Source organism: Podarcis vaucheri, assembly GCF_965113315.1.
Source record: "Podarcis vaucheri genome assembly, chromosome: 13".
In the NCBI taxonomy this organism is placed as follows: domain Eukaryota; kingdom Metazoa; phylum Chordata; class Lepidosauria; order Squamata; family Lacertidae; genus Podarcis; species Podarcis vaucheri.
The window spans coordinates 20604334-20623697 of NC_138751.1; the positions used below are offsets into that span (position 1 = coordinate 20604334).

General features: G+C 44.9%; 1 protein-coding gene across 1 annotated transcript; it reads left to right on the forward strand.

Moving 5' to 3' along the window:
- The first annotated feature begins 5976 nt into the window (after window positions 1-5976).
- On the forward strand, window positions 5977-18479 carry LOC309517689 (trans-1,2-dihydrobenzene-1,2-diol dehydrogenase-like). Its single transcript, XM_082197076.1, has 7 exons — window positions 5977-6275; window positions 10711-10822; window positions 12273-12436; window positions 15249-15501; window positions 15617-15741; window positions 17289-17439; window positions 18315-18479. Exons 1-7 carry the CDS (start codon window positions 6186-6188, stop codon window positions 18452-18454), a joined length of 1035 nt encoding a protein of 344 aa, XP_082053202.1. The 5' UTR covers window positions 5977-6185; the 3' UTR covers window positions 18455-18479.
- The last annotated feature ends 885 nt before the right edge of the window (window positions 18480-19364 follow it).

Below are 19364 nucleotides of genomic sequence, written 5' to 3' on the forward strand. Positions count from 1 at the left end.
CAACATATAATCATATGTTACTAATAGCCTGTACCAGGCACCGTTTGGGAATTCTGAAGCCAAAAAATGGGTGCAGTTTTGAAAAGTTCAGCCCACCATCTTGATTCAAAATGGCACCCAATCATATACAAACATCGACGAAAACCTGCTCCGTGATCTCAGGAACAGTCATACCAAATTTGGTTCCTTTATCTTAAAAGGTGCCCAAATGTATAGTGAAGAAACAAACAGCTTTCCAAAATATAGAGAATGTCTGTTTATTTTATCAGGAGGTATTAAGGGCTTTATAAAATGCAGCCCCTGGGTTGTAGGTTGCTCCCCTCGGTGGTTTATAACATCAAAGTTATGAAGTGTAGATTGCAAAGTAGTATGAACTGCATCCACTAGATTCTCTCTCTCTCTCTCTCTCTCTCTCTCTCTGTGTGTGTGTGTGTGTGTTTATAGCAAATCTCTAACTTCCACGATCGCAGTTTGGTTTAATCAGCTGAAAAATATCCAGTACAGCCTCAAAGATGATGGTCCCAATTAAAATTAGCCATGACAAGCAATTTCCATTGAAAACAATGGGGCAGAAGTGGTTTTTTTTTTTTGTCATGACTTTAACTTGCTCCATTGTTTTCAATGGGACAGGCAGCTCAGTGTGCTCTCTTAAGTTTACACAGAAGCAAGTCGCCCTTACCCAGTAAGTGTGCACAGGGATCACCATCTCACTCACAAGTAACTTCAGCTGGATCAAGAGCCTAGAAAAGTACTCTGCGAATTTCACATCCCTTTGGTTTGATGGTACAGAGATCAATGGAAAAAGGGGGGCATAGGATTTGGGGGAAGGCCTGTGTCTCGGGGGTAGAACATCTGCTCTGCATGCAAAAATAAATAAATCCCAGATTCATTCCTCAGCATCTCCAGGTAGGACAGGGAGAGAACCCCCACACTGAAACCCTGGAAAGTAAACACTACTGAGCTAGACGGACCAGTAGGCTGACTCAGTATGATTATTAATGTCAATACCAGCTTACTTCAGCACTTAGGTCACCCTTTGAAAAGCATTTATGTAACAGCACACAAAATGGAAGAGGAAGAGTTTGGATTTGATATCCCGCTTTATCACCCCCCTAAGGAGTCTCAAAGCAGCTAACATTCTCCTTTCCCTTCCTCCCCCACAACAAACACTCTGTGAGGTGAGTGGGGCTGAGAGACTTCAGGGAAGTGTGACTGGCCCAAGGTCACCCAGCAGCTGCATGTGGAGGAGCGGAGAAGCGAACCCAGCTCACCAGGTTACGAGTGTACCGCTCTTAACCACTACACCACAAGAGGTGCCGGACAGAGCTGTTCTCAGTGCTTTTCCCTGGGCTGCAGGTGCAACAACAGTGTCAGTCATTCAGCATCTTTATGGAACGGTGTGAGCCAGGCTACACCATGTGAGCCTGTAAGATTTCATCCCAGCCAACCAGTTCGGATTCTGGCAAGAATTTAAGAAGATTAAAGAAAGGAGCGATTGTAAGATTAGGAAGAAATTTGCCTGGGGATCTTCATGCAAAATGTTTGAGATGAGAAAGGTGGTGGCAATCAGAAAACGCTCCAATGTATTCAACGGGACTTGAATAGGATTGCGCTGTGAAAATTTAATATTTCAATAGAGTAACATGGGAAAACAGCTAGAATAATGGATAAGGTTTGGGCTATTGGGACATAATGGGCTCTGTTAGCCCAGGTGTCACAGTCACTTTGCAAGATTGCTGAAGGCAACAAGCTTTGGCTGTCTAATTGTCATCAGAGAAGAAACAGCCACACTACAGATCAAAAAGGCTTGGCTTTTATTTGAGCTTGTGTAGGCGTGTGGGGGAAAAACAAGATTAAGGGAAGTAGAAATAAATAGGTCTTGCTTCTAGAGCAGCCTTTGCCATCCTGGTGCCCACCCCCCCAATGCTTTAGACTACAGAGCCCAGCAGCCCCAATTACAGCTCTCAAGGTGTTTGGGAATTGTAGTCCAAAATATATTGAGAGCTCTAGTCAGCAAGGATATGTTTCTAATAGAACCTCTCAGTCCACACCTACAGAAGTACAGTGGTGCCTCAGGTTAAGAACTTAATTCGTTCTGGGGGTCCGTTCTTAACCTGAAACTGTTCTTAACCTGAGGTACCACTTTAGCTAATGGGGCCTCCTGCTGCCGCTGCCGTGCAATTTCTGTTCTTATCCTGAAGCAAAGTTCTTAACCTGAGGTACTATTTCTGGGTTAGCAGAGTCTGTAACCTGAAGTGTCTGTAACCTGAGGTACCACTGTACTGCAGTCAGCATGAGCAGAAAACACTGAAAACTTTTGAATGCTACAAAGCTGGAAGGGGATACCACACACCATGGCTGCCACACCCACAAGGCGCTCTGTATTCTCAAGACACCAACAATTTCAAGTTTCGTTGGGGAGGAAATAATGAGTGTTTAGACTGTTCCTAATGATCCGTCCTAGGATGCAGATCTCATTGAACTCAATGGAGATTGCGTCTGGATAGCAGAGCAGTTTTAATCAAGCCAGTTTAAAGGCAAAGCTTGACACAGGCTTTACACCCTGGGTGTTGCAAAATGCATCGCTGCTGCCAGGAAAAGAGATGGCACCTGAAATTCAAATTAGCACCCCATTTTTCCAGGGAGAAGGTTTACAAAACAACAAGGGAGGGATTAAGAGATAAAATCTTGCAACCACCCAGCTTAAGAGAGCGGGTGTGGAGGAACAAGGAAACAGAAGACACAAATTGCTGGCGGCCCAGTAAGTTACAGTGGTACCTCTGGTTAAGAACTTAATTCGATCTGGAGGTCCGTTCTTAACCTGAAGGTACCACTTTAGCTAATGGGGTCTTCCACTGCTGCCACCGGGCAATGTCTGTTCTCATCCTGAAGCAAAGTTCTTAACCTGAGGTACTATCTCTGGGTTAGCGGAGTCAGTAACCTGAAGTGTATGTAACCCGAGGTACCACTGTACTGCAGTCAGCTCAGTGTTGTTGGGCTCCACTCACTACTATGAATTTCAGGAGAATTTCAAAATACGCATTGACATTATTATCTTAATTGCTGGAAACTTTGGGAGTTGGGTCCTGTTTCTGGGCTTCCCATGGACATCTGACTGGCCAAAGTGAAAATAGGATGCTGGACTAGATGGGACATTGGCCTGATCCAGCACGCTCTTCTTATGTTCTGACTAAGGGATGCACCTCTGCTCACATTCCTTGCCAACCCCACCTGCCCCTCTTGCAGAAAAAAACAGCTTTATCCAAAGCTTTGCAGTTGTTCCAAACTACCATTTTGAAATCAACAGTAGCTGTGTGACGACAGCGTTACATTTTTATGTATATAGGAAGGTTAGACCAACCAAGTTGTTAGGAAATAGTGTGCAGAAGCTTCAGAACTCTTCGTCAAGCTAGTCACAAAAATGACCAAATGAGAGACATAAAAGACAACCCTTCTAGGAAACAACCATCACTTTTTACCTAGAAACCCTATCACAGCTTCCTCAGATCTGGGGGTGATGAGAATAATGGCATTAATGGTGCAGGAACAGCAACGCACTTCACACATGCCTAGAGGCAAGTTCCACATAATGACTCACTATATTCCAAAGCTAATTCCTCTAATTAAAAACAGATTCTAGGATGCCTGGGTTTCATGGGGGAAAGGGAGTGTGCAATGCAGAGGCGGAGCTAGTTGCTCTGGCACCTGGAGTGGCGCACATGCTGTGCACCCGGGCGTGAGACAAGCCGTCTGCAGGGGCGGGGCGGCAATGTCACCCCCCTTCAGGGATGACACCCAGGGCAGACCACACACCCCGCACCTCCTTTTTCTGCCAGTGGTGCAATGAGCAGAGTGAAGAGGTGCATCAAGCATCTTCATTGCACCTCCTCCCTCATATGCTGAAAGCACACCTCTTTATTGTGGCCTTTCACTGTTAAGATATTTTTGTGGTACCCACTTCTCCTCTCTGGAGGTGTTTCCCTTGCTTTTATAATTGTATATAAACTCGTACGTTTGTTTTCTGTTGTATGATTATGTTGCTGCAACCAGCCCTGGGATATTGCAGGGGAGGACAGAGAAAGAAAGAAAGAAAGAAAGAAAGAAAGAAAGAAAGAAAGAAAGAAAGAAAGAAAGAAAGAAAGCTAACTGAGTGATTGATTGATTTAAATTATCTCCTCTTCCTTTCTAAAGTGCAGAGCAGTGTACAATTAAACCCAATACAGTGGTACCTTGGGTTACATACGCTTCAGGTTACAGACGCTTCAGGTTAGACTCCGCTAACCCAGAAATAGTGCTTCAGGTTAAGAACTTTGCTTCAGGATGAGAACAGAAATTGTGCTCTGGCAGTGTGGCGGCAGCAGGAGGCCCCATTAGCTAAAGTGGTGCTTCAGGTTAAGAACAGTTTCAGGTTAAGAACGGACCTCCGGAACGAATTAAGTACTTAACTAGAGGTACCACTGTAAAATATATTATTATTATTATTATTATTATTATTTTATTTTCACTTATTCACAAGTTCCCACCAAAAAGTCTCAAAGTGACATACAGATCCATGAAATGCACACAAAGCTTAAGAACAGTTAAAAACAAACAGAGCGATAAAAGAGAACTACAATAAAAGAGAAATATTATCCAAATATCTCTCATTCAGTAATATTGTAAGAACAGAGAAAGATGAGAGAAAGATGAGACAATGAAACCCACAACTGTGCAAATAACTAGGAGGGCACAAGAGCCTGATTAAATTGCAAAGTTTTCACTACCCTCTGAAATGCAAGCAGTCAAGGAGCTGTGAGAGTGAAGACTGCTGCCTGTAACAGACACAGACACTAAGTAGCAGGAAACAAGCTTTCCGCCAGCATCACTGAGAAAAAGCTTTGTCAGCTGATTTCTATCTGTTATGCAGCTCTGGGCTGCCTGCTGAACTTAGCCGCTGCCCAGTTTTGTGCTGGCTGGTGGGGGCCAGTAATGGACAGCTTGGTGGGGGCAGAGATGCTTGAACTGTGCAAAACGTCCACTGATCCTCAGGAATCGAGGGAAAGGGGCTGCAGCTTCATGACGGAGCATTGAGAGAGATGGTCCATGTTTCAGTTTCTTACATCTCCATTTACAGTGGTACCTCAGGTTACATACGCTTCAGGTTACAGACTCCGCTAACCCAGAAATAGTGCTTCAGGTTAAGAACTTTGCTTCAGAATGAGAACAGAAATCTTGCTCTGGTGGCGCGGCAGCAGCAGGAGGCCCCATTGGGTAAAGTGGTGCTTCAGCTTAAGAACAATTTCAGGTTAAGAATGGACCTCCGGAACGAATTAAGTACTTAACCTGAGGTACCACTGTACAAGAATCTCAAGCGCCAAGGCTGGGGGAAGGGCCCAATCCCACCCTCTCTGAATTCTTGAACAGCAATCAGGTTTAAAATTGGGAATGGGGGAAACTGTCATGTTTGGGTTCCCTCAATTTCTCAACCCCCCCCCCCAAATCCTCCAATCTCCACATCAGGTTTTTGGGTTTCTTTGTTTTTTAAGTCCGCATGAAAATTCACCAGCATTTTCTTAAGAATTTCTCCATACACACACACACACACACACACACACACACACACACGGTTGTATGCCACGTTGCCTACTATACAGACATTTGCAGAACAATTTCCGCTGATCCGATGCAATTTTTGAACGTTATTTTAATGAATTCTTGCAATTCTTATGGACCTTTGAAAACACTTTTGCGTACTTTACTTGGCATGGCAGAATTCAGAGAATTTCAAAGGATGGCTTTGTTGTCTCGGAAAGTTAAGATTACACAGATTTACCTTAAAATGCAAAATGAGTCTTCTTCCCCACCCTCTGGCCCATACTCAAAATAGACCCTACCAGGCTAGATGGATCAGCGGCCTGACTCAGTGCAAGGTAGCGTTGGTCATGTGTTCAGCCCACGCGCTGAAAAGCCAGGATTCCTCCTCCCTGTCCCGTGCATCGCTGCCTCATTCCTCTTCTCACCTGCGCGAACACTTCTGGAAGTAGGCAAGCAGGCCTCTACCTGCCCTTGGGCTCCCCAGCCTGCCTCTTTACGCTAAGCCTCAGCCCTCTGTGTGGGCAGCTGAGTGACAAACTGCTGCACCCTCCTGAAGAAAACAGGCAGAAGGAACAGCACCTCTCCGCGCCGCATCGCTTCAGGAATTCAAAATGGCTCTCCGTTGGGGGATCTGCTCCGCTGGGAAGATCAGCCACGATTTCATCGTGGCCTTGAAGACTTTGCCGGCAGTGGATCACAAGGTTGGATAACAGGCCGGGAACAAATGGTGTGGGTGGGTGGCATGGGGGCACAGGGCAGCCAAGACCATATTCGATCACACTTTGATAATAGAATTGCCAGCTTTCTTCTGGGAGAGCTTCTGTGCCGTTAAGAGCTCCCTGTCACTAGAAACATAGCTGGCAAAGATTTCCCTCCCCATGCGAGAAAAGTGAGGAGCTTTGCGGTGGAGCACGTGGTTTTTGCAGGCAGAAGTTCTATCTCTGCTATTGCCAGTTATTTTTTTAAAAAAATAGATTCTCGTGTAGTGATTCTGGAGAAAGAATTACTTTCTGGAGAAAGACCTGGAAGAACAGCTGCCAGTCAGAGTAGAGAACAGTGGGGTAGAGGGACAAATTGCCCCATTTTCTATGAGGGGAAGCTTGGTTATAAGCTCAGCTGTGGGGCTCATTCTTTGCATACAGAAGTTCCCAAGCTCCATCCCTGGTGTATCTGGCTAGGGCTGGAATAGGCTCCCTGCCTGGAAGCCTGGAAAGCTGAAGACAGTCAGTGCTGACAATAATGAACAAGTGACGTGGACTGGCAGTTTAACATGGTGTAGGGTGTTTACTCGTGCCTCAAAAGCCCTTGTCTTCTCTGTTTCTGCTTCACAGGCGGATGTTAAAAGACACAGGTGTCCTGCCAGAAATTAAGTGTTGACAATGAGAGTGAACAGGGCATAGTGGCTACAACAGTGTTTCTCAGACTTGGGTTTCCCGCTGCTGTTGGACTACAACTCCCACCCTCCCTGACTACTGGCCCTGCCAGCTAGGGATAATGGGAGTCGTAGTCCAACAACAGCTGAGGACCCAAGTTCAAGAAAAAACTGGGGTTAGAGTGTTGAATGGCTCAGCCATAAAGCTCACTGGGTGTCCTTGGGCCATTCACGGTCTCTCAGACTAATCTCTACCTCGCAGGGTCGCTGTGAGGATAAAATGGGGAGGGGATTGCCATGCATGTCGCCTTGAGCTCCTTGGAGGAAAGCTGGGATCTAGATGTAACTTAAAAACAAGAAGTGTCAGGGTGGAACCCCCAACAGCAATTGTATCCCATTACATGATGGGCTGCTGTTCTCCTGATCTGCCATTCCAGGAACCATCACTTTCTATGACTGCTGGTGCTCCAGTCTCGGCCACTTTGCTTCCATGCAACACTTTCTATGTGAACCTGTATGCATGGTCTGTGTGATCTATCAGGGAGCTGCCTTATACCAAGTCAAACCACTTGGTCCATCTAGCTCAGGATTGTCAGGACGGACATGGTTTGGTCTACCAACCTGGTGCCCTCCAAAACATCCGGAGGGCACAAGGCTGGCAAAGGTTGGGCTAGCCTGTCTCCACTGCCTAGAAGCAGCTCTCCAGAGTAGAAAAGGTTACAAGGGAAAGAGTCGCAACATTTTGCTGCAGTTCTGGGTAGCAAGTAGTCTTTTCTTTTAACCAACTGACAAAAACAACAACAAGAAGCAGAGCATGACTGCCACTCCTTCAAGAGAAAATATGTCTTCATGAGAAAAGTGCATTTTGGGCATCCACCCAAGGCTACACCCCCAGTTTCAGCTAACATCAGCTAAAATCTCCCAACTCTCTGTCTCTTGCCTTTGAAAAACTGCCAGCTGTTATTTCTGCTACCTCTCTTCTTCCTTCTCTCAGCTCAAGGGTGTCATCTTCTTCAAGCTCTGATGGGTATCTCATTCAAACAGACAAAACAAAACACAGAAAGATTCCAGATGATCTCCTCCGGATGATCTGATTGCTAAGCATCCATCCTACCGTAATTTGCTTGCACAAAGCTTCCACATAAGTTAGATGGTGCCAGTTTCTTATTAAGCATTCGTTCTTATTTGTTTGTGGTGTTGTTATGTGATAATGAGCATTCATCCTGATCTGATTGTGCAGCATTTATACATCTCATTGTTAAACATTTGTGCACGCCACACTTCTCACTTGCTGACAAAGCCCATCCGCCTGCCCCTGATCCTGGCATTTCCCTGAAGCTTAGAGACACAAGTTTTAGTTTTGCAAAGCTGCTCCCTCTCTTCATCACCCACCTGGGTTCCTGGGTTTGATATGTGCAGCCTTAGACAGATCCCACTTCACCTCAGGTAAGCATGAAATCCCTCCTAGGAGCCACACCTCGAGATTCAGGATTTGTCAGAACTTGATGCGCATTACAGCCAAATGCTGCAAAAAGATTTAACTCAAAAGAGTCGCTGTTCCCTGCTTCTGTACGCATAATCACCAAAGGGCACTATCATCACTCACATGGGTTGAGGGTGAAAGGCACCATTCTTTATATTGACTTTTGAAAGGGGCCATAGCTCAGGAGGCAGAGCGCCTGCTCTGCATGCAGAAGGTCCCAAGTTCAATTCCAGACATCTCCAAGTAGGGATGGGGGAAGAGGTCCCTGACTCGGTGGCGAAGGAGGGCTCTTCGGCACCCAGTGCAGGGTGTCAAGGGGCAGGGCAAATAACCCAGTGGTGCATGCGCACTGCTGATACGGACGACACTCAAGTGGCACCCATATGGATGGCGCTCGAGCAGTGCCCATAACAACGGCGCACGCGCACCCTTGGCCACCCTACTGTGAGTGTAGCCCTTGGCTGGCTGCCATTTTGACACCCCCCTCCTCAGGGTGACACCCGGAGCAGACTCCCCGCCCCCTCCTTCCTACGCCCCTGCCCTGACTGAAACCCTGGAGCCGCTGCCTGTCAGTGCAGACGATATATATATATTTTTCAAATAAATTTTTATTGTTTTCTTCATACGATCCTTTTCCCAACAATTCTTATTATCACAATATAAACCCTTTGAGTCTGCCGAGTTTTGACTTCCCTCCCTCCCAGCTGCTGGTATATACATCACATACTTATTGCGTATATTATTATCATAACTCTAGTAATTTACATTGAAGGTATTATTCCAGTCCTGCTAGTGTCTTTAAACTTTTATTGTTCTCCTTTATATATTCAATGAATTTATTCCAGTTCTTGTCAGTGCAGACGATATTAAAGCTAAATGGACCAATGCTCCGACTCACTATATATATATATATATATATATATATATATATATATATATATATATATGCTTTCGTAGATTTTCACGGGTACAGGAATGCAGGTTTTGGTGTCTTCGGGTGTCTTCCCGTGTAAGAGTCGGGGTGTCTGTGCGACGTTTCGACGAGGTCTCACTCGTCATCTTCAGGCTGGTGCTTTCGGCTTCTTGTTACTGGAACAGAGCAGAATCTGGTGTTTGAGTTCCTATAAATACTGTTGAGGGGTGTGGTGTATAGCCTCCAACGTTCTGGGCAGAGAGGAAGTTCCTAGATTAGTGTGCCTTTTCTTCTTTTGTTCCTTAATTACTTGAGGGATATCCTGAGTGATTTCATGAGTGATATTCTGAATACCCACCCAGTGATATTCAGAATATCACTCATGAAATCACCCAAGATATCCCTCAAGTAATTTAGGAACAAAAGAAGAAAAGGCACACTAATCTAGGAACTTCCTCTCTGCCCAGAACGTTGGAGGCTATACACCACACCCCTCAACAGTATTTATAGGAACTCAAACACCAGACTCTGCTCTGTTCCAGTAACAAGAAGCCGAAAGCACCAGCCTGAAGATGACGAGTGAGACCTCGTCGAAACGTCGCACAGACACCCCGACTCTTACACGGGAAGACACCCGAAGACACCAAAACCTGCATATATATATATATATATATATATATATATATATATATATATATATACATATTATAATATTTTATTAGGTTTTAACAATAGAAAAGTTTAGAAAAATACAAAAACGAAAAAGATACAAAATTACAAAATTACAAAATACAAAAATACAGACATTAAACACAAAAAGGAAAAAGAAAAAACACATATAAAAGAAAACAAAAATTCCCTCTTTCTTAATTTCTCATCTTTAGTTAACTTATTTTCCTGACTTCCTCACGTCTCCCATTTTTGTATCCCTTTTAGAAATTGGTTCAGCAAATTCATGTCCTATTAGTTTGTCTATTATTAATCCAATCTTACATTTTACCTTGTTGCTAGAACCCCTGCAATTCATTTCAATGTCATCAACATTCAAAAATTTTACAATATTTCTGCAAATAAGTTTTAAATTTCCTCCAATCTTCTTCCACCAACTCTTCTCCCTGGTCTCGGATTCTGCCAGTCATTTCCGCCATCTCCATATAGTCTATTAGTTGCATCTGCCATTCTTCCAAGGTGGGTAGGTCTTGTGTCTCAATGCTCCGACTCACTATAAAGCAGACTCCTATCATTCTTGTGATGGTACAAAAAGTGATCAGCTTGTAACTTACTTTGGCATTCAGTTACAAACTAGGGTGACGTGAGGCTCTGTCGCTCACGACCTCTTCTCTCATAGGCTGGCTCTTCTCTCCCCAGGTAGCTGCCATTGCTTCTCGAGACCTCAAGCGCTCTGAGGAATATGCCAAGCAGCATAATATTCCTAAGGCCTATGGATCGTATGATAAATTGGCGGAGGACCCTGACATAGGTGAGGCGGATGGAGCTTGGAAAATCAGCCCAAGTGGGGAAAGGGGAACGAGGTGTGGTCTTCTAAGGCAGCCTTCCCCAGCTTCTGGATTATGCCTCCCATCAGGCCCAACCAGCACCCAGGCCCAGAGTCAGGGATGATGGGAGTTGTACCCATCTTGAGGATACCAAGTTAGGGAAGGCTGTTCTAATGGAATCTGGATATCAAACTGGAAACAGCTTTCAGACAGGAAGGCATCAGACGCCACCCTCTCTCTGTCCCTTGTACACATCTCTCAGTGACCCTGCAAAAGAACAATAAGAAGCTGTCTCAGAGCAGGTCAGACTGCTGAGCTTGCTTAACAACGGCATTATATGTATCTTATGTGTATTTTAATGCACTGAATAGAGTGAAAGATTATGAGGCATAGGGGAGTGGAGAGCGTGTGTGTGAACTTAACAGCACTTAGCTTATATTTTTTAGTTGCTATTTGTTGGAATTGTTAATATTGTTTTATAGATTATAAACATCAATTTGTTAATCACATAACATTACTTTTGCTGCAATTGTGATATTTCGCTTATTTTCTGTTAATAGCGTTTTACAGGTTGCAATCATTTTGTTGCAGATTCGTTAATTATTTTATATGATTTATGTTGTATTTGTTCTATTCTGCTTTATTATGTTATTGTTATTTATTGTTTGTAAGCCGCTTTGAGATTCATTTGAATGAAAAGCAGCATAGAAATACAATAGCTCGGCTCAGCTCAAATAGCCCCTCAACCCACAGCTCTATGAGGAGATGGTAGAATTTCTAGACAGAGCTGTGTGAGAAACAGGAGTTTCATCTTCACAGTTCAGCACAGAAGTCAGAGGAAAATAGATGTCTCTCTTTCTCCATGAAGAAGCTGCATGGAAGGACTGTGCTATGAGGAAAGACAGTCTTTTTCATGCAGAGCAGAAGCTAAATGATCTGCACATGGAGAAAGGGAAGGCCATTCCGCCTCCCCATGGACAGATTGCTAAGAGGCTGAGAAGACAGTGAGATGCTGGTGGCTCAGTTGGGAAGGCTGTGTGGGCTAGATCAGGCCAGGCCCATAGGCTGCTATATTAAACAGACCCCTGTATTAAACATACTCCAGGCTTCTCAGGATCTGGAACCCAGCCACAATAAGGAGCAAAACTCAGATTCTTGGTTTCCCTCCAGTGGTTTCATAGTGGTGGGGTTCAAGTTACCATGGAAAGTCCCACCTTCTAACATAGAAGCTTTGCCCACTAATCCCGGATCTTTGAGAGGTTGGCTGTGATAGTGGTGAGGGAATGCTCTCTACATTTGCTCAGAAACATCTTTATCATTTCACTAGTTTCAGGCCACAGAAAACAGACTGAGGTTGAGCCTACAGGTTTTGTGGCTAAAACTTTGCTTTGCTCCCCATTTTCTGATCCCCATCTGCCGGGATCTCTCTTTCAGACGTGGTCTATGTGGGGTCGGTCCATACTCAGCATCATGCACTCGTCCTCCTCTTCCTCCGTGCGAAGAAGAACGTCCTGTGTGAAAAACCCATGGGCATGAATGCAGCAGAAGTCTGGGACATGGTACAAGTGGCTAAAGAGAACAATGTGTTCCTCATGGAGGTAGGAAATATTGGGGCAATGTGGGAAGCAGTCAGTGTGATACAGCAGAAAAAGAGTGAAGACTGTCTGCAAGATATGGGTTCAAGTCCTATTTCTGCCTGTTTATTGAGCATTCATGCTGATTTGCTTGCACAAAGCTTACACAGAGGTTAGGCTACGTCTGGTCTTCATTGAACATTCATTTTGATTTGTTTGCACTGAGGCAATGAGAACTCATATGATTTGTTTGCACAGTAGTTCTACATCTTTCTGTTAATCAGTTGTTTATCCCACAGTTTTTAGTACATTTCTGCATCACTTTCCTAACTGCAAGAAGTCATTTTTAAAAAAATTAAAAAGTGGATTTGTTGTACAAGAGCAACATAATATTTTAATCCACTTCCATTGTGCAAAACCTAAATTTCTGGTAAACAGTTGAATCCGTCCAGCAAATTACTGACAGTCTAGAGGTGGCCTTTTAGTTATTATGGTTTACTGTGAATGAGCACTATGCTATCGCACATTCCTCCCCTGTTGAAACCGGGAAGCCTTAGTTTCCTGTTACATCTCAACCAGGGATCATGGTTTGTTTGATGATTGCTAGCCAATCTTAAAGCTGTGGTTTGTTGCTTGCATTTTCCGATACTGGCTTATTAGAAAGCAACAAACCACAATCTCTGGTAATGGGAAGCCTGATAAATTGGTAACAAGTTCAAGGGTCTTGTGTTAATTCACATGGCCCTATACAACATGGGCCCAAATTAGCTTACAAACAGAGACGGCTCCTGGCTGACATATAATGGGAGGGATTTCTAAAGGGTAGGTGTCACTATGCTAAAGGTTCGATTCTTGCATTGTACAGAATGGACCTTCCAATTAGATGCTATTTACAGAAGGCCCTCTCCTGCAGAGCATGGTGATTAGCTGGTTATATAAGGGATGAGATTCTCTTTTAGATATCTGGCTACCAAAGGAATTGCGGTTAACTGCTAGCAAGAGAACATAATTAAGCTGCTCTGAACAATGCAGGAAGCAGAGTTGTCCCCACTGATCATCTTCTGGCAACACTCCCATAGAGATACTGTGCAACAGGTAGAAATTCAGCAGGTGCAGCTCTCCCTTATGATTGCGGACATAGTGAGGAGGAATGTTTTGTCTGCTGAATGTCAGCATTGTTCAGCTGTGACAGGGAAACTGGCAATCTAATAAATGTGGCAAGCTTAAAGTTTTGCAAGGCGCGAGCTGACATTGCAACCTTTACCATGTGAACTCTGGGGCACTGGCAAGGTCCTGGCAAGACTGTTAGCAGTCTGGGCTGTCACTGATTTCCAGTCACATGCTGCTAATCCTGCACATTTGCTTTTGTAGATCCTGACTCCAATAAACCCGTATATATTACTGCGCTCCCTCCTCATTCTCTCCCCTGCCTCCTGCACTCCCTCCCTCCTTGTTCTTCCAGTTCATCTCCCGCCTTAGGCAAAGAGGTGAGCGAGTGTAGGGGAATTCCAGATTTTTGTTTCAATTTATAACACACCCTGAAGTTTCTAGCCCTTATGATTGCCAGGATAGAATTGAAATCTGTATGAGGATTCTCCAACTTGGATAAATAATGAAAAGTTGCCTGATTTGCACATTCTACATTGGAAGCTAAGGACGCGGGTTGCGCTGTGGCTTAAACCATAGGGCCTAGGACTTACCGATCAGAAGGTTGGCGGTTCGAATCCCCGCGACTGGGTGAGCTCCCATTGCTCGGTCCCTGCTCCTGCCAACCTAGCAGTTTGAAAGCATGTCAAAGTGCAAGTAGATAAATAGGTACCACTCCAGCGGGAAGGAAACGGCGTTTCCGTGCGCTGCTCTGGTTGGCCAGAAGCAGCTTAGTCATGCTGGCCACCGGCTCCCTCAGCCAATAAAGCAAGATGAGCGCTGCAACCCCAGAGTTGGTCATGACTGGACCTAATGGTCAGGGGTCCCTTTACCTTTTACATTGGAAGCTGCCTTATACCAAATCAGGCCAACGGTCCATCTAGCTCAGTATTGTCTGCACTGACTGTCAGTAGCTGTCCAGGGTTTCAAAGTTCTCCCCCAGCCCTACCTGGAGCTGCCAAGGATTGAATCTGCGACCTTCTGCACTCAAGGCAGATACTCTGCCACTGAGCAATGGCTCTTTCCCAAATTCTGTTCTTTAGTACATTCACATGTTTGAATCACTCTTTCTTTTCCATACATCCCACTTATTTTTTTCAGTTTTATCTCCTGCCACTCACTACACTATACTGGCTCTCCCTAGCCAGTCTAGTGCTTTATTTGCTGGATTCATAAGCCAATGGGCTTGTTTGTTTTTTTCTTACCTAAAATTGCAGTGCACCTAACACATTAAACCATGGGTAGGCAAACTAAGGCCCGGGGGCCGGATCTGGCCCAATCACCTTCTTTCATTTTTTTTTTCTTTCTTCAAAATATAGTCCGGCCCCCACAAGGTCTTCGGGACAGTGAACCGGCCCCCTGCTGAAAAAGTTTGCTGACCCTTGCATTAAACACTAGTCACTGTGGAGGGGCAAAAAAAATTAAAAATAAAAATAAAAATTCAGAAGATTCACCCGCTTCTCAGCCTTCTCTTAGTTTTACAGTTTGCACCAGGCATTGCCCACACACTTTTAAATATCCTAAGGACTAGAAACTTGGTTTGCTGAGACACTTGTTAGTATGACACACAGGCTGAAGTTCCCGAGCTTCTGAAACTCTGTGTCGAATGCCAAATTGTTCTTCATACCCACTCCCTCTTTCTTTTCCCGAATGGAAATGCAGGGTATAAGTTAGCCTCCATCTCTTCCAGGGCTTCTGGACAAGATTCTTCCCTGTATCCGAGCAGATCCGCACTCTGCTAAGTAAGAAGGATCTTGGGGACTTGAGGGTGCTTCGAGCTCAACTAGGCTTCCGGATGGATGACATCCCAAGGCTGGTGGATAAGAAACTGGGTGGAGGCGTCATTCTGGACTTGGGCTGCTACCTCATTCAGTTTGCTTCGATGATTTTTGGGCCTGAGAAGCCACAAAGCATTACAGCCTCAGGGTTCCTACTTGAGTCAGGTGAGGAAGCTACAGTGGGGTGAAGAGAGTGGAGTTTGTGGGAGCCCTAGGGCTATAATTAATGTTTGGGAGATATGGATTAGTGATGCATCACATCCTTTTCTGTGCTTCCCAGGAGCGGATGAAACCGTTGGCATCGTCCTCAACTACTCAGGGAACCGGCAGGCTGTGCTTAATTGCACCATGATGATCGATCTACCAGGAGAGGCATTAATTGGGGGAACTGATGGGATCATCAAGGTACTTGGCAAAGTGGTGTGGGCAGATGCCTGACTTGTGAGGTGGGCTTTGTTTACTTAACCAGAAGCACAAGGTGTCCACTGACAGGTACAAAATGGAGGCTTGGGTGTACAAAATGGTGGCTCAGCGAGACGGAGCCAGTGGCCTCCTGTACTCTGTGATCCATACCCTGGGATAGATATGCTATAAAATCTGCACCTGAGTTACTTCGAGATGAAGAATTTTAAATACCAAACTTCAGGGAGAACAGGATGGACACAATTTTTGTTGTTACTATAGATAAGCTAGTAGAAGTCGGAAATCCATGTGAATTTACTGCAAATCATATAGTATTACGTCATCTCCATTATGCCCATCTGTAGCATGGAATATTGTGGATTCATAAATGGTGATTGTATTATATATGATGGAGATGAGGAAGATGCACACTTACTTTTAAAAATTAGGATTACTTACTTCTGTATCAAATTCCCCCCCCAAGACATCCAAGGCGGCATATATAGGTCTGCTCCTCACTACAGTGGTGCCCCGCAAGACGAATGCCTCGCAAGACAGAAAACTCGCTAGACGAAAGAGTTTTCCGTTTTGGAGGTGCTTCGCAAAACGAATCTCCTATGGGCTTGCTTAGCAAGATGAAAATGTCTTGCGAGTTCCTGTGGTTTTTTTCCCCATTTCCCCCCCTTTTTCTAAGCCGCTAAGCCGCTTATCAGCTGATCCGATAAGCTGCTAAAAGCTGCTAATAGCGCTAATCCACTAATCCGTCAATGGGCTTGCTTCGCAAGACGAAAAAACCGCTAGACGAAGAGAATCACAGAACGGATTCTTTTTGTCTTGCGAGGCACCACTGTACTTTTAAAGTCACAACAACCCTGTGAAGTAGAACGATGACACCCAAAGTCATTCAGTGATTTTTGTGGCTCAATAGGGATCTACACCCCATTGGTTATGTTGGAGGGAAATGAAGTCCAAATGGCAAGGACAATGAAGCAGAGAGAGATTTTAGGCTTGGGTAGTGAGAGTTGCTGTAGAATTCAAGCTGCCACCCAAATGGTTCTCTGATTCATAAGTTGCCTTTGCATGTCATGAACTCCCTAGGTGACCTTAGGAAGTTGCTAGTCCTCAGTGTGAGCCGCCTCACCCGACTACATGTATAAGTGAGAACTCCTCAAGCAGCTGCAACACCCCACAGACGAGGGCAGGCCCCTAGCAACCAAAGGGCAGCAATACTAATGGTGTTTCTGGCAATTCTGCCTCCGAGCAGCAGCGGCTTCTCTTCCCCATTCACCTCACAGAACGGCAATGAACCCTGATTTCTGACCCACACACATGGAACGAAAAAGCCAACAGGGGCAACTTCCACTCCTTTCTCCATTTCTGTTGGAATTCTCTGACACCCTTAGCTAAGACTGATCAGGGAGATGGGAATCTAGCAGTCACCAGCACAGTCTAGATCATAGAACATCACCGCTATGATTCTCACAGAGTAGACAAATCCCAGAGTTTCTCTGCTTCCCATCAGAAAATGCATGTTTCTTCTCTTTCTCTAGATCCCCAACCACATGAACAGCCCCACAGTCATGTTTCTCAAAGGAAAGCGCTGGGAATGGGCCCTGCCAACTTCTCCTGAACCGCTGTTCTTCGAGCACGACATTGGGCTGCGATACGAAGCTGAACATGTCCGGCTGTGCCTACTGAAGGGTAAGGATCCTGTGGAGGTGATGTTTTTGAGGAACGTGAATAGCTCAACCAGCGAGGGCAACCACATGTCTCGAGGAGGGCTGGCCCTACCATTAGGTCAGGTGTGGGGAACCTTTGGCCCTCCAGAATGTTGCTGAACTACACCTTCCATCTTCCCAGACCATTGGGCTCTGCTTGCTGGGGCTGATGGGAGTTGAAGTTCAGCAAAATCTGGATGGCAAGATTCCCCCTAGCAACATTAGAGGCAAAGCGAGCCTTCAAATTTTTAAATTACATGGAAGGACAGTAAGTCATTAGTTACTTAATGTTTTATTGCTGTTGGAAATTTATTGTAATACCAGGGAGGGGAGAGGCACCTGCAGGATAAATTATATATTTTTGCCTCAGGTGCCAAAGTAACAACCTTGGACACTATATGCCCCTGCCCTGCACTTTATGGGGTGTGATTGGCTGAGGCAGCATTTGCTGCTTGGCTCAAAGAAAATCTCTTGGGCCGCCTCCACTTCCAAGCATCTCACAAGCAGCACATGAAAGGAAAGACCTCTCCCCTACTATATTACGCACCAGCAACTGTTACCCAGAGGCATACTGGCCTTGAATCTGGAGGCTTCATATAGACATCACAGCAAACCCCCCTTCTGTCCACTAACACTGCTCTCCTAAAAACTCTGCCATAAATGTGATCTTGTATAACTTGAGAGTTTAGATGTGTGCTAAAACAGGGATATCTATTAGCTTAGATAAATGAATGTCCCATTTCCTACATTACAGGCCCAGGAAAATGTGCATACGATTGCAGTCTAGAGCTACTTTGAAACTCAGACCTTAGAACTGTACCTATTAATCCAGGTTCTATTAACCTGTCTTTTGTGCAGGTTTGAAGGAAAGTCCTGTCATGCCTTTACACGAGAGTGAAATCATAGCAACCATCTCTGATGAAGCACGAAGGCAAGTGGGTGTGATCTACGAACAAGATCAGGTCCAATGTATCAACCAATCTGAGAGCAGAAAATAAACTTTGCACTTTTTTTGTCGGAAAACATTCTATTACCTGAAGAGTGGCTGCATTTATGAATGCTGTTGAGTACTGTCTGGGTCAGGGCATGGAAACTTGTCTACCTGGAAAACAAATTATCTGAAAATGTGGGCAGGATATATTCTCCCTGCATCTACTGTTGTTTCAAAACACCTAGTCCTTAAGAGTTAATGCATGCCTGTTAATTCCTCAAAGGGATGGAATGGAACTCAGGGGAGAAATGGTTATCCCTTGCTTATCTAGTTACTCCCATTGGTTGTATTCCACACGGCCATAATTAGCATTTTGACCAAGAGGGTGAGGTAAGAAGTCATTATTTTGATTTAAAATATTTATCTCCTGCTCCTTATTGCCAATACTCACAACCCTAGTGGTATTCTCTCTAATGGTACCTAAACAGAACATTTATAGAAGGGGGGGGGGGCTGAGATCTTTGGTGCAGGCCTAAAATGAGCATGCCGGCAGAATCAAAGGTGATGCTAGCAAATTTGGTTATTGGAGGGCCAGCAATTGAGAGAGATGCAAGTAGGCCAGGCATGGCCAAACTTGGCCCTCCAGATGTTTTTGGACTACAACTCCAATCATCCCTAGCTAACAGAACCAGTGGTCAGGGATGATGGGAGTTGTAGTCCCAAAATATCTGGAGGGCCAAGTTTGGCCATGCCTGAAGTAGGCCAAACCTGTTAAGTGTGACCTAAGTAAAACAGTTCATGGCTTGGAGCTGAAGTTCTTTTGAAGTTCTTCTTTAAGACTATTCTCATACTTAAGACGGGTTCAGCAGTTGGCAATCCTACTGTCAAAGCATAAAGAGGTTTGTGTACGGCACAAGGTCAAAAGACGGAGGGGCTTACAGGACTGAGCACCAGATGAGAAATAAAGTGTCAGTCAA